We start from the raw sequence: 15796 nt of genomic DNA, 5'->3' as shown, positions 1-15796 counted from the left end.
TTATTTCAGCTTTCTTTCTATTCGGTACAAAAACATCACTGATCTCAGATGTAATTCTCAGATGATCAAAACTGAGGTTTTCTGCCTGAGTTGCATTTTTTAGACAAACTTTGCAGAAAGTGTGTAAGAATTAATTGATTAATTAATTAATTTCACTTTGTGCAGATGTCATTTTGGAGAAATATACAGGGGATTAGTAACATTTTATCTTCCATCTACAAAGAAGCATGTGATCGGTGTTGCACTTTGAGGTTTTCATAAAGAAGGAAGCAGAACGAGGCTAAACACAGAAATAAAGCCTTTACTGTCCTATATGAGTGACATGTAACTTACCCCCCCACAGTTCTCTGTTTCTCTTCTCTTTCTTCAGTTATTTATGTTCAGAGGCAGCGAGTCTGAGGTTTGAAGAGGATGGAGCGCCCTTTGCTCTGCACGCTGACCTTATTCTGTGAGTACAATCGTTACTTTTTCTCTAAATGGCACAGGTTCATGTAAATGCAGTGAGGAGAATGGCATGAAACAAAACTTTTATGATTGAAATGCTTCTGTACTTGTGTCACCTTTTATAATTAAAGGTATCAATCTTTATTTTAGTGCTGAATACACTCCTCTACTGCGGACACGCCCGAGGTGATCAAACTTTATTCTTTCTTTGTGTGTGTGTGTGTGTGTGTGTTTGTGTGTGTGTGTGTGTGTGTGTGTGTGTGTGTGTGTGTGTGTGTGTGTGTGTGTGTGTGTGTGTGTGTGTGTGTGTGTTAATATGAATCAATACTGTAAATGCTGAGAAAACAATGTCTCTTTGTAAACACTAAAAAATCTTATTTAGATCAATTAAAAAAAAAATATTTATTTTTTCTTAGTTTTTTTAGCGTTGTTTTTCTTTAACGTTGTAGTTAGGGTGCATCTGTTGACTCTTTTGTAGATGCTGAGTTGACCCTTGAACCCAACGCCTCCCGTTTATTTGCTGGCGAGCACGTCACCCTCACATGTGACATGAGGGAAGCCGATGACGCCGACTGGCTTCACAAATTCACCTGGAATGGCAAAGAGATGGACTCCGTCAAGAAAAACAACTCCCTCTCGCTTCTCCTCACTGCAAACCGGGGTGGAGATTATCAGTGCGTTGGGCACCGTAAGAGCTCAGCAAGTTTTACAAAACAGAGTAATAATCTCACTCTGTCAGTATCAGGTAAGATGTTGCATTCACTGTCCTTACTTGAAGGGAAGTGACTGTATGAGGATCAGAAGGATTTATTTATTTACATTGTTCAAGAAAAAACCCAGGAATCCTGTCTTTGTGAGGGTTCCTGTGTGCTTTTATCCAGATAGCAAAAGACATTAATTCAACGTTGACTTATGGTCAAAAAGGTTGATTTTTGGTTAAGGTCGAGGATTGATGGTGGATCAACCAATCTAATGATGTTAGATTGTTATATGAATATAAAGAAAACATCCAATTCTTTTTTTATTTTTTTATTTTTATCCCTGATTTTTCCCATTTTTAATCACCCAGTGTTCCTACCCAGGACATTCTAGCTGTGAGACGGCTGCACTACCAGCTGTGCCACCGTGGCCCCACAACCATCCAATTCTAATGCCAACGTGTAATCAATCTTGAATCAACGTATTCTGTTTGCCGCTGACCAAGGCTTCAACATAGCTTCAATGTTTCTGCCGAACCATATTTCAACGTTGTGTTAGGTTCCTAAATCATCACAACATAAATAACTTAGAAAAAGACACCAGAGACCTGTGGAAGGATTTTCAAGGCCTTCTGCAGAAGGTTGGAGAGAAGTCCTGAGGAGCTTAAAGGCAACACGGCCCTCCTCTGAGAACTCGTCAGGTCTTCTCCCAACTGGCTCTCTGCAGAGCTGGCGCTTTTATTCAGCAAGGATGACAGGAATTACCATATTTGGAACAGTGAATGTATAGATAACAGACGTTGGGGGTAAAAGACACCCAATAGTAAATAGTTGAATGGACAATGGACAGAAACAGGAAACAGATGGTCACACAGATCAGATGATGGTTGAAAAGTCACACCTTATGACTTTTCAGTTAGTAAGTAACTTATCTGTGGTGTGCAGAGCAACAGACATCCTTTTAAGAAATGGTCTTGTCATCAGATGGTCCAACTAACCCTTAGAGACAATGAGATGGCTGTCAGTCGACCCCCCTGACAAAAACTCCTTTAACCTTAAAAATACAATGGGACAGTTGTTGGACAGCCCAAACCCTTAACGGCACACAGGAAGGGCTGCCCTCATCTGTTAACATGTGATAAGAATGTGACACCTAGCAGTCAGCTTCTCTGAGCTGACCTAATTCTGTTACTTTCATAATGACAACTTAATTCAAAAACGTTGATTAACTTCACAGTTGATTCACTCCTGTTTTGCTATTTGGGTTTGTATCACTACAAAAGTACTCCCTTATGAGAGACAGGTTATCTTTGTGTTTTCTGCTGTTATTTCTTCTTCTCCATGCACTCAGAGTTGGACCGTAGATGGTATAAAACAATGGATGACACTTTAGGTCACATGACCCACTGCTTTCTGGAGAGTGGTTTTAAAACCCAATTTTCTTCATTTGAAGAGCGGCCATGTGGCTTTAGAAGCTGATGGGAACACGTTCACCGTATGTCAATCAAAGCTAGCTTTTGCTGCCAGCTCCTTCAATGGATACCTGCAGAAAATACCTACAGAGCTGCTGGCAGACATTTACAGTGGGACATATCGTTTAGCATGTTAACTCGACAGCAAAACCAAAAAAAAAAAATTGCGGTAGCATGACGGGTGTGAATGAGGAAGTGATAATGACTAGTCATTGGCTGAGCCAACTGTCAATCAATCATATTAGAAATAAATTAATGCTTAATAACAATTCTCCTGGTGTGGTACAACAATATTCAATACTAGTGAATAAATAAATAATGTATCTATTTACCTGTCTATCTACATCCACTGAAACTAATTAAGGACAGAGCTAGTCATGAATGGCCATGCAAATGACACTTTATTTAAACTTCCTCTTCACTTCTGCTTAGAAGCAAAGGAATGTGCATGTTTAACAGTTATTTGGACCAGACCTGCACGTCTTCGTGTTGCATGAACATGAACATGCTGGTTCTCTCTCTTGTTTTCTCATGCATACACAATCCACCTGGTTTTTCTCTCCTGAATCCATGATGATCTCCATCTTGTCGACGTTCAGAACCATATTGTTCACCATACACCTGTCAACTGCATATTTCAGAATGTGGTTGGTGTTTTACCTGGGATGGCAGTCGTGGGTCATTAGGGTAAACAGCAGGAGGCTCAGAACGCAACCCTGGGGGGTGCCGGTGTTCAGGGAGATGACACCAGAGTTGTTTTTACCCCCACGGACAGACTGGTTTATAACCGTGTTGCATAAGAACACCAAGATAACACCATCTGTCTTCACCCCTACTTACTTCCCCATTCTCTACCTCTATACAGTATATACAAATACGTAGATATGTGTGTATGTGCACGTACTGTATGTAGGAAGAACTAAGTAGTGATGGATCTAGATAGTGGGGCTTTTATCAATCTATGTTTGATAAGAACGGCCCTTTTTCATTTAAAATGGGGCAACTAAATTAATTATTGAGATTAAGTTACTGTTAACAGTTATTACACAAGAAAGAGTATTTTTCCATGGGAGTATTTTGTAAGGGAGCAATTCAACTTTCAGTAACTTCAGACATGAGATAACCCTTACTTACAATTTGCTCTGGCCTATAAACTGAGATAAAATTTACTATAATAAAAGAAATGCAAATCATTTCAACACAGGAAATTTTGATATGACCTTTTAAATGAGTGGGGTAAGGTAAATCATGTTTAAAACATTAAATGCCGTTTATTACTTTAATACTCAAAGTCATGAAACAATCATCTTATTCTGGTAAATGTGAATAACAGAGATCAGCTCTTAAATGGGAGTATTAGTAACAGTTCAGTAAATGTTTATCCAAAATGCCATTTATAAGAAAGGTCTTGCTTAAAAACATTACTTATTAGATATAATCAATGAGTATACCAATGCACTTACATAAACTTCTTTATGTACAGCTCACAGACCAACTGCCACTGTGACTGCAACCACAGCGACCATTTTAGAAGGACATGAGGTAAAACTCACGTGTTCTGCCGAGGACTCTGCTGACTGGCAGTATGAATGGTTTGAAGATACAAACTCTGACAAAGCTCTGGTGTCCGTGCAAAACCCCATCAGTGTCTCCCGTGGCGGGCTCTACTCATGCAGAGGAAGAAGAGGAAACCCACGCTTCTTCACAAAGCACAGCGAAATATATTTTGTTGAGAAGAGCTGTGAGTTTGGATCATTCGGAAAAGAGATGGAAAAATGAGCACAGTATCATCCAAATACACTCTAGTAGACTGTTTTTTTTGAATGATGAGATTTTTTGATTATTTTCTTTTTCAACAGTGTCCAATCGTGTTGATGCAGCTTTGCAACACAACTGGACACAAATATTCAGCGGTGAGAAGATCTCTATCAGGTGCGAGGTTCAAGGAGGAGAAAAGTCTGGGTGGTATTATGAGTGGAGGACAACCAGCCCAAACACACCTCCAACAGAGAGCGACTACAGCTTTGCTGCCTCGGTTTCCCACAGAGGAACGTACTGGTGTAAGGGGCGAAGGGGCTTGTACTCCTCAACAACATGGAGCAGCCCCTTGACACTGGCAGTAAGTGGTAAGTACCCCCCCACAATCGTTTAGTTCTGTATCTGCAAACAGAAAAAAAAGTAATGCATTTCCTTACCCAAAAAATACAACAGATAAACCCAGGCCAAGAGTGGTAGCAGATAAAAGAACTATCCCAGTTGGTGGCAGTGTCACGCTGACGTGCTCTGTGATGAATTCGACCCACTGGAGTTACTACTGGTCCAGTCATACCTCCAACTTCTCCAAAATTAACATCCGTGGAGGCGGAATACAAGACAACATCGTCAGTATCTTAGAGGGAGGTGTCTACTCCTGCAGAGGGGGCAGAGGAAACCCACTCTTCTTCACAGAGGACAGCAATGTGGTCATCATTGAAAAAATAGGTAACTGTTGGTGGATTAGTGGCTTAAAGTAATACAGGATACAATTATAGGACTTATGAGTGGACACTTGTGTTTCATGCCTCTCTGTGTCATCAGTCTCTAATGAGGTTGTCGTGTCCCTGAAACCAAACTGGCCTCTGATGTTCACTGGTGAGATGTTCACCGTAACCTGTGAGGTTTATGGAGGCGGTAACACGGAGTGGGTGTACGAGTGGAGCGCACCAAACTCAGTCACTGTTTCAACATATGATGGAAACCGAATTTTTAATGCATCAGAGTCTAGCAGTGGAAACTACCGGTGCATGGGCAAACACAAGCAGGATTCATACTCCTCAACAGAGTGGAGCAACTCCGTCACACTCAAAGTTTTGGGTAAGACATGTTTCCAAATATCATCTTTTCATGTTGTTGTAAGTAGATCCTTAAAAATGCCCCTTAGATATTTGTTTCACCAGCAAATATAAAATAGCTTAGTGTTTCCAGATACAGGGGATGGTTTCCAACAACAAAAGCTGTGTAAAATCCACCAAATGGTGCAAAAAAATGGCCTAAACTCGAACATCAGCACTTTTTTACTATTTTAAGCAACTCGATTGGCTATTTTTGTGTATCAAAAGGCGCAACGCAAGGTTTTAAATATATCTTACATCTTACAATCATTTAGTCTTGAACTGCAGGAATTGATTTTACTGATTTGGTGTTATCTTATCTGGGATACAGTCATCAGTGTATTCAAGAAATGATAGACATTTTACATAATAAACAGACTTATTAAGATATAAGCTCAGAGCTTATGTTGAACGTCAATTTGTAGTTGATTTGATGGTTAGCGACGCCTGCATTTATTTTTGCTTAATGTTGTTTTTATCAGTATTATTTTTATTTAATGGTTGAAGGTTTTACTTCTTGATCTGGCATATTTGTGAAAAAATTAAGGATGAACAAATGTGGCAATTTGAATAAATTTGAAATAAACATTGGCAGCATAAAATGCTTAATCTAAGAAAAGGGATAATGACAATTATTTTTATGTATTTTAACTGCACTGCACCCTGAACCTGCCAGGAAACAGACCCAGGGCCCAGGTCCGGGCCGGCAGCAGCGTTTTTCCAGAAGGCGGCAGCGTTACGTTGACCTGCTCAGTCGAACCGCCATCTTCTGGTTGGCAATATCACTGGTACAGAAGTGAAAAAACGTCTGAAGCCGTAACTGAACTTCCAGGAGATTCCTGGTCTCATAAAGAAATCACAGTGTCACAAGAAGGACTCTACTGGTGCAGAGGGGCGAGAGGAGACCCTGTTTACTACACGGACGACAGCGATTCAATCAGTGTTGGCAAAACTGGTGAGGTGTAAACTAAAGCTTGTCAGATATTGTACACCGTATCCAAAGCGAATTGTAATATAACTGGTGGTTTTGTGTCTCTGTGGTAACTTTTCAACGCAGCCACAACCAGCCCCGCAGTGACTCTGCAACCCAACTGGCCAGAGATACACCATGGAGAGGCCATTACTCTGAGATGTGAGATCCAGGGAAGACACACAGAGTGGGCTTACGAATGGATGACAACCAGCTCGTACACCCCCCCAGACCAACAAGATTACAAAATCGCTTCTGTTTCCCACTTACACCATGGGCACTACTGGTGCAAAGGCAGATTGAAGAGTGCGCCACAGAATGCAACTCGATGGACCGCCGCCTTTGAACTAACAGTAGTTGATTGTAAGTCCGTGATTATAGTTATGTGTTTGATCCATAGCATCCCAAGCAGAGTGAAAAAATATATAAATTAACTTTGTTTCCAGGGAGACAAGCTGTGCTCACTGTGTCACCATCATGGCTGAATGCTGGCGCCTCTGTAACTCTGAGGTGTGGGGTTCGGCATCCATCTGCAGGGTTTAAGTTCTACTGGTATAAAGCTCTTCCCATCCCGTATATACGGCATTTCGGTGCTCGCTTTAGAGTCCGTTTTGGATCCTCGTACAGATATGAGCCATTACCTGGGAGCATCAACGGGACCTTTCAAGATGTCTACATCCTCCATGGACAAACAAACACAGCGGCTTTTGTGTGTCGAGCTGGCAGAGGAGACCCGGTGGTTTACAGTCATTATAGTGATCCAGCATTTGTCTGGTCTGCAGGTCAGTTTGAGTGTTTGACCATTGAGACAAGAGTATGTCTTAGGGTGCTTTCACACCTGTACCGTTTGGAGCAGTTGTTCCGAAACAGGGAGCGTTTCCCCCTAAAGATCGATTCATTTGGTATATATGAACACAGCAAACGCGCTCGCATGCGAGCCGAGATCGCCTAGGAGAGGTGGTCTCGGCTCGCTTCCATTCGAGACCTGGAGCGATGCATTTGGAGTGAGAACATAATCCACACAGCAACCGACACAACTCCATTCATTGTGTATGTGCCATCGAGGCGCAAGGAGAAGAGTTGGCGCAGCCTCCACCCCCTTCTCTCCTATTGGACACAACTTTCTCTCTTCTCCCTTCTCTCCTACTGGACATGCTGAGATGTCGTCACAGCACGGCACGGTGAAATTAAAAATGTTCAATTCGGGCAGGCAGGCACGGTGCAAACGCCGCGGTAGGCGCCGCTGAGCTCGGCGGCAGAGCGGTCCACTCTTGCGCCGCGGTGGCACATACACAATGAATGAAAGCACCCTTAGTGAACCACAGACGCTCTTTATATCAACATGTATATCAACATTTTTTGAGATCTTAGTGAAATATATGTGTCAAAATCACACAAAAAAAGCACTATACAGTTCTCATAACAGTGCCCGGTAAATGGGTGAAGATTAGACCCTTGCTCCTTTGATTTGCATTTGACATGGCATGAAAGTGTAGAAAAATGGATGGCAAAGGATGTGTTATGTTGGAGTTTTTGAGTTGCTCGCTTCAGATGACCAAACACATATTGTCAAGCAGAGACGCTCCCTTTTTTCATGTTTTCTTTCCCTATTATGTTGATTAATCAAATATCCTCAAAAATAATGTCTCTATTGACACAAGGGACTGATGTCCCCTTATAGAAGCATGTACTGTAGATTAAGCTGAACATGTTTCTGTACTACTGTATATTCTGGACAGTTGCACAGGACGAAAGCGTAAGGAGATTTACAAAAAGTGACTGTTATCTTGTTTCAGTGTCATAAATTATTAATTTGCTGCATATATTTTTCCCTTCAGACTTTCATTCGTCAGCATCTCTCGTGGTGTATCCTCCCAGAGTGCAACACTTCACGTCTGAATCAGTCTTGCTGAGGTGTGAGGGGAACTCTACCGAGTGGAGCATCGCGAGTGTTCCAGATAGCTTCTACTATTGTGACTATGACATCATGCGTGGATCATGTACTATCAGAGTAACCAGGCCCTATGATGCAGTGTACTGGTGTGAGTCTGAAACGGGGGACCACAGCAACGCGGTCAACATTACTGTAGTCGGTAACCTTCTTCTCTCTTTTCTTGTGTGATGCTTAAATTTTGTGACCATGACCATTTACTGCATTAATGGTCATCAAAAGGTAGCTTTGGTGAACATTTAGATGTAAATGGCTGGATTTAAGAAAGAAAGGAAACATGAACTTCATAATGCAAACCAGCCCATCAGAGCCTCTTACTGACTGTTTTACAGCCGGTGATGTAATCCTGGTGAGTCCCATCCATCTGGTTCATGAGGGAACATCTGTTACTCTTGGATGCAAACTGAGGACACAAAACTTCACCTCCGCTGTTGTGTTCGACAAAAATGACAAAAGAATCCAAGACAGCAGCAGACCAGAAATGAAGATCGCTGCGGCGACGCAATCGGATGAAGGCTTCTACCGGTGTGAACATTCAGGAGAGGCGTCACCGCCGAGTTGGATGTCAGTGAAACGTGAGTACGACTCACGGCCCGTTTAGTCCAAAAATGACAGCCTTACTTGTGGTTTTGTCTGCTGGCCCGTGTCAGGACGATACCACGGAGTCCTTGGCGACAATGAAAATACATTTTGTAGAAAATAGTTGAGTGAATATTCATCTAGCCTGTTTATTTCTCGTTTTTTTAGACACAAATAACAGCTCAAAGTACCAATTCAGTCATGTTAAACATTGTTATAAAATAACCTGTTACTTCTAACTACTTCTAACTGTTAATCATTTTAAGTCAATAAATTGAGACTGTTGAATAAATTCTAATTTCTCTAAATGAAAAATAATGTTGATTTTTCTAACCCCTTAAAGCAGATGTGCCGCACCTTTACAGAAAATAAAGAGGGAAAATATTTAAAATAAAGTGTCAGACACAAATAAAGCACAAAGAAGCGATTCTTCGTTTTCATGCGTTTTGGCCGTTCATTTACACGAAAATGAAGCTCAAAGTCGGACATTTAGGCTTCAGAACGTCACATTATGCCAAAGAAACGTCACCAGCGTCATGTGTGTGTGTTTACAATTTGTTTGGCCGCTGTAGTTACTGGTGTCATTGGTTGATGTTTTTTCCAGGATTCCGATTGGCTTGCATGACTTTATGCTTCTCGTTACATTGCCGCCGTTTGGCAATGGTTTGGCATGCTCATAGCACCCCTGAACAGCGTATTTATGCGGGTTCGTGTAAATGGTATTTTTCAAAACATAGAGGGGAAAATATCAGTTATGTGTAAACGTGGCCTAAACCTGAGAAACCTCCACGTGTCATGTAGGATCCAAAAATCTGACATGACACGTGGAGGGTAGACACAGTACGGACCAGCAGGGACAGAAGTCTTGATGAGACACAGTTGCAAACGATCAGGGCAGATGGGAACAAGGGAAGTCATGACATAACTTAAACACAAGGACATGGGTTTTCAAAATAAAACTAAATCCCAAAACTGTGACCTTACTGTAGCTCAAAACCGTGACGTGCACAAGTTTCTCTGAGTAAAGGGCAGATGCAGCGTACTGAATGTCAGTTTTGTCAAAAAAGGCAAATGAAAGATAATCACGTCAGTACGAAGGTAAATGTTGTAAATACAAGAATCTAGTAAAAGAAAACAAAACATGAAATTGTCTTAATTAAAGGAGCTTGAGGCTCCTTTTAAGAAATGAGACTCTCTAGCGCCACCATTCACCACGACGGCCGTTTGGGGTACTGCAGCCAACAGTGAAGTCGGCACGGGAGAACGGGGAGAACGCGCATGCAGCGTCATGTGACGTCACATCCGCAGCCCAGCGCGGGAAATTCTGGCCCAGAATTGCAGCACATTTTGCAGCACACAGCCTGTTCAAGGCAAAGGAGAGATACACTAGAGGGCTCATTCTTTTGGGTTTGGAACGCTTCACCTGACATTATTACTAGAAAACTTAAAACGTATACGAATTTTTTTCATAAATTCTGCCTCAATCCGGCCTCAAGCTCCTTTAACACTTGTGTAAAGAAATTCTTGCAAAACTTTGTGAACAAGATCTTCTGTAGAAATTCAAAACACGTGCAACAGAAAGAAATGTGCCTTTGAGAGTCATGTCAATGCTTGTTCTTGTCTGGGGCATGTGGTCGTATGTGACCTGGTTGCAGGCAGTTAATGAATGTTTCTATGACGACAGCCTCCACCTCTCCCTCTCCGGTGTGGCTGAGCGTGGGGTTGGTCTGTGGTCTGCTGGTGGCGTTCCTCCTGACCCTGCTGCTCTTCTGCTGCTGCAGAAGGTCAAATGGTGAGAACCGCTTTAGCCTCTTCAGAGTCATCGCTCTTTTTTCCTACATACATTTCTCCAGTTTAACATTCACCGTCTCTTTCGCAGGAACAGCTTGTAACAGGTCAGTACAACACTTATTGTTGTCATCTTCAGCATAACAGCAACATTCAACACATTCCTTGTTATTTTTTTTTCCTTTTCCTAAAACAACGTTCATTTCAACGTTCTTTCCTGTGTCAGGCTACTTCACTGTCACAAAAGCGGCCGTACCTCTGGCAGAGTCCAAACGGCTGACCGGGATGAAAGTCAGCAGAAAACTTACGCATCCCTCCTCTACAGTCAGTCGTATTTACTACTGATTGACAGCTGGTTACACGCTAAAGTCCAGTTAGACTCTTGTCAACTGACAAAGTTTAAGAGTTAGCAGGTGTCCTGACAGGAAGTGACTAACGGGTTAGTGTTTTTGTTGCCCCCGGCCTGCAGGTGACCGGTGTGTGTACGACACAGTCGGAGGCTCTGACAGCACCGACAATGGTACAACTTTCATGTTAGCAAAATTGCCAGAAATTATTCTGAATAACTGATTGAAGCCAACAAAAAAAACGTTTCAGGAGGAGGGGAATATGAAGACGGAAATGTCCACCGTCACATTGAGCTCAGGAGCGTTGGACGTGAGTACATTCAACGTGAAACACATACATTTGGAGGGGAATATAATCGTATTCTGTTGTGTAGATATTCTATTTCAATTGAAAGGGTCAGAGACAAATGGTTCTGTTTCCAAATACTTTATATGTGTTTTAAAAAGTTTCTTTTGCTGGAATTTCTTCAGGAACACATCCCACTCCCGCCTCTGACAGCTCCAGCGTTTATATCATCTGACAGTGAACACCTTCGATAATATTGTAGGTTCAATAAGTGACTCAAATTTAACCTTTATGAGCTCTTGACTTGAGGCTTGTGTTTAATGCTATTTTACCTCAGGTTAACAAGAGATGGATCTTCTATCAAACAGGAGGATGCTGGACGATGAGTGATCATCTTCAACCAAACATGTATTTGACGATATTAAATTGTTATTTTTGATAGCTACGAGTTTAGATATGTCTGGAGTAAAGTTGCGATCTTAGATTTGAAGCCGGGCAGTATGTGGCATCACATTTATGTCAAATGTTGAGAGAAAACAAAAAAAATCATCAAAAGTGGCAACTGCATGGCATCGATTTTGACTGAGCAGAAAACTGTCATCAAACCGGTTGCCGTGGGAGCAGGTCATTTTCACAAGGCTGGATTCTCAAATCCCAGCTTTCACTAGTGTTTACTCACAGGGCAGAAGCCTCCTCGTCGATGGCAACATGGCCTACAAACTGGACGTTTCCCACTTGAAGAATGTATATATCCTTATAAAAAAACTTTGTTGACTTTGTAGACTACTCCACTACTCCCTTATGATCATGAACTTGGAAAAATTCCCTGCAACTCCCAGAAAGTGTAAAATGTTAATGTAGAAAAACGGCTATTTTGCAAAATAGCCGGCTAATGTGCAAAATAACCGTCAGGGCGGCTAATGTAGAAAAACGGCTATTTTGCAAAGTACATACATTTTTAAGCTCATGGTGCGCAGACATTACATTTTCAATCATCTCTCCAGTCTCGCTGCTCCGGTCAGCTCGAGACAATTGTCTCGAGCTGACCGTGGCATGCCGTGGCAATTATAGCAATTATTCTGAGTCCAAATACCATGCAGTATATTCCTAAATTGAGTATTCCAAAACGAATAATGCAAACTTATAGGTCTGGGAAATGTACTCGCAAATATCCAGTGTGACAGTCTTTGTGAGGAACGATCTCTTCCCATCTTCTCTTTGCCACCTCCAAAACAGACAAACAGTTGTTGCGACTCTATCATGAAAGGTGCGCTCCTAAATCCGAATAGCGCGAACCCGAAGCGTGCGCATGATGAGATGAGGTCTCTCCTCCTCCTCCATTTGCACGAATTGATTAAACCAAAACAAACTAAGCAAACCTAATTCATTTGGTAGATAGAGTCCAGTTACTCCACTACAGAATAGCCTACAGTTCATTTGAATGGATGAAATTCGCGCTACAAACCAGTCACGTACAGCCGCCAATAAGTGCAGTTGGTGCGTAGGAGCCAATGGAACAAGCCCATATGCTGCACATGCTTGTTGTGGACAAGGCTATTTATGGCTGTTATTTTCCCGAAAAAATTAAGGCATACAATATTTTATTTAACAGTGTAATGTGTTTTAGGTACATTTACTTCATTTGCTGTGCATTTAGTAGAAACTCTTGTACTTTACGTGAGAACTTTATGTTCCCAGCACTTGCTTGTACTCTGCTGCATTTTATATTTCTGTAACAGCTTCCTTAAGTATGTTTTACATTAAAATAAGTACTCAAAAGTAATTTTTTTCCCCCCTTGGTGCTCTTTTTATGGGGTGTAACGAACTTTTACTGTATATATGTTGTTGTTTTTTAAAAAGTATATAAGGTTAGAATGCCCTCCCCACAATTATATCTGAAGACCAAACTGGCTTCATTAAAGGTAGGCAGTCTTACTTCAACACAAGGTGACTGTTCAATATTATCTACTCTGCCTCTGAGGCTATCCCTGAATGCGTTGTCTCTCTGGATGCGGAAAAGGCATTTGATCGTGTCCCATGGGATTATCTCTTTGCTGTGCTGGACAGGTTTGGTTTTGGTCCGAACTTTGCTCTGTGGATTAAACTTCTCTATTTACACCCAACAGCCTCAATTCGTACTAACTCTCAACGGTCAAAACCATTTAATCTGCATCGTGGAACCCGTCAGGGGTGCCCCCTTAGTCCCATGCTTTTTGACATGGCTATCGAACCGCTTGCCACAGCGCTCCGATCTTGTGAGGATGTGTCCGGTATCTGGAGAGGTGGCAGGGAACATAAGGTCTCGCTTTATGCCGATGACCTCTTGCTTTTCATCTCTCACCCTCTGGCCTCATTACCCCCTGCGCTGTCACTTCTCAGTCAGTTTGGGAAACTCTCAGGCTATAAACTGAATCTCAGCAAAAGTGAGCTTTTCCCTACCAATCTCGAATCGCATGCTTTAGACCTTTCCAATTTTCCCTTTAAAATCGCAAATGACAAATTCTCCTATTTAGGCATATCTGTGACAAGGAAACACAAAGACCTGCTCCAAGAGAATCTTATCTCATTGTTAAATGAGACCAAACAAACCCTTACACAATGGTCACCCCTGTCAATGTCTCTTGTGGGTCGCATCAATTCAGTTAAAATGACCATTTTACCTAAATTTTTGTACCTTTTCCAGACCCTACCACTCTTTATTCCTGGTTCTTTTTTTCAGTCCCTTGACTCAGTTATATCTTCATACCTATGGCGGGGTAAACGGCCACGTCTGAACAAAACTCACCTTCAAAAAATTAAGTCTGCAGGTGGTCTGGCCCTCCCAAACTTTCGTTATTATTATTGGGCTGCTAACCTGCGCTGCCTTGCATTCTGGTCCTTCTACTGCGACGGCGCTGACCGCCCTGACTGGGTGGCGATGGAGTTACATCCAACTGATGACCTGTCAATTCCTGCCCTACTCGGCTCCTCACTTCCACTTCCTTCACTTAAATCAATCAAAAACCCAGTGGTTAAACATTCTCTTAGAATTTGGGCCCAATTTAGGAAGTTTTTTGGTTTTCACAGCTTCTCTCTTCTTAGCCCCATTGCATCAAATCACTCTTTCAAACCATCCCTTGAGGACCCCACCTTCCAGGAATGGCACAGGAGGGGTATGATTCGCTTTAGAGATATGTTCATAGACGGCACCGTGGCATCTTTTGAGCAGTTAAGTAGTAAATTCAGCCTTCCAAAATCACATTTCTTTAGGTATCTTCAGGCTAGACATTTTGTTCTTTCCCAGACACCCAGCCCTGGTGCATCGATAGGCTTGACCACAGTTGACAAAGTTCTTGCCACAGACCCATTCAAAAAGGGGCTCATTTCGTCTTTCTATGGCATGTTGCTGGATCTTAAGAGTGCCCCTACAGATAAACTCAAAGCAGCATGGGAGCAGGACTTAGGGCTTCCCTTATCAGAGGATACCTGGGAGTCCATACTCAAACTGGTTAATACAACCTCCCTGTGCGCACGTCACTGCTTAATTCAGTTTAAAGTGGTACACAGGGCTCATATTTCCAAAGCAAAGTTATCCTCCATGTACCCAGATATTAGTCCATACTGTGTAAGATGTAAAGTAGCAGAAGCCTCTCTCATCCACATGTACTGGTCCTGCCCATGTCTAAACAAGTACTGGATGGAAGTATTTCATACTCTCTCTCTCTGGTGCTTAAAATCAGATTAGAACCAAACCCACTGACTGCCCTGTTTGGGGTCATGGAGGGAGGAAGGAAGTTAACCACTGCACAGGGGCACACTTTGTCTTTTGCCTCCCTTTTGGCTCGTCGGGCAATTCTGTTCAGGTGGAAGGATCCCTTCCCTCCTACTCGTGCACAATGGCTGGAAGACATCATGTCCTGCTTAAAACTGGAGAAAATTAGATACTCGCTTCAGCAATCAAATAAGTTCCAGAAAGTGTGGGGACCTTTTCTAGAAGCATTCCAGACCCTGTGAACTATACTTCATATTTCTTTTATATTCCTAGTGCAGGCTTTTGATGTTAGAGTGACCTCATATTGTGATTAGTAATCTGGCAGTGACAGGGGAGGGATTAGTTTGGTCTGTAGTTTGTTTTTGTTACTATTTTATATTTTTTCATACTGTTTAATTGTTTTTTATATTCTGTACACTGGTGTATGCTATGATTAACATGCCCATGCCTACTCAAAATATTTGTAATTGACATGCAGCATTTCACCTTTTTTACTTTGTGAAAATTTCAATAAAAAGATCTTGAATTAAAAAAAAAAGTATATAAGGTTTTAAGTTTTGAGATCAGTTGAGCTCATGTTGAAGATCATCAACAGTAATTACGCGAAAAGTATTATTACTGAACACGTGTGCAGCTTGAA

General features: G+C 41.9%; 1 protein-coding gene across 2 annotated transcripts; it reads left to right on the top strand.

Annotated features, from left to right (window-relative positions):
- The first annotated feature begins 340 nt into the window (after positions 1-340).
- On the top strand, positions 341-13198 carry LOC133420651 (basement membrane-specific heparan sulfate proteoglycan core protein-like). 2 transcript variants are annotated; one of them, XM_061710404.1, is made up of 19 exons: positions 341-448; positions 595-630; positions 923-1189; positions 4098-4355; positions 4474-4740; positions 4826-5095; positions 5192-5467; positions 6161-6439; positions 6542-6817; positions 6901-7236; positions 8293-8547; positions 8738-8980; positions 10669-10776; positions 10864-10879; positions 10999-11096; positions 11242-11292; positions 11370-11429; positions 11591-11663; positions 11743-13198. In XM_061710404.1, the coding sequence occupies exons 1-18, from the start codon at positions 412-414 to the stop codon at positions 11638-11640; spliced, it is 3183 nt and encodes a 1060-aa protein (XP_061566388.1). In that variant the 5' UTR covers positions 341-411; the 3' UTR covers positions 11641-11663; positions 11743-13198. The 2 variants fall into 2 exon arrangements, with proteins under 2 accessions (XP_061566388.1, XP_061566390.1); XM_061710406.1 differs by lacking the exons at positions 341-448; positions 595-630 and having other exon boundaries at positions 1137-1189; positions 4098-4156; positions 4261-4355; positions 11743-13196.
- The last annotated feature ends 2598 nt before the right edge of the window (positions 13199-15796 follow it).

Source organism: Cololabis saira, chromosome 20, assembly GCF_033807715.1.
Source record: "Cololabis saira isolate AMF1-May2022 chromosome 20, fColSai1.1, whole genome shotgun sequence".
NCBI lineage: Eukaryota > Metazoa > Chordata > Actinopteri > Beloniformes > Belonidae > Cololabis > Cololabis saira.
The sequence above is the reverse complement of the archived record's forward strand: the minus strand, read 5'-3'. Positions and strand labels throughout refer to the sequence as shown.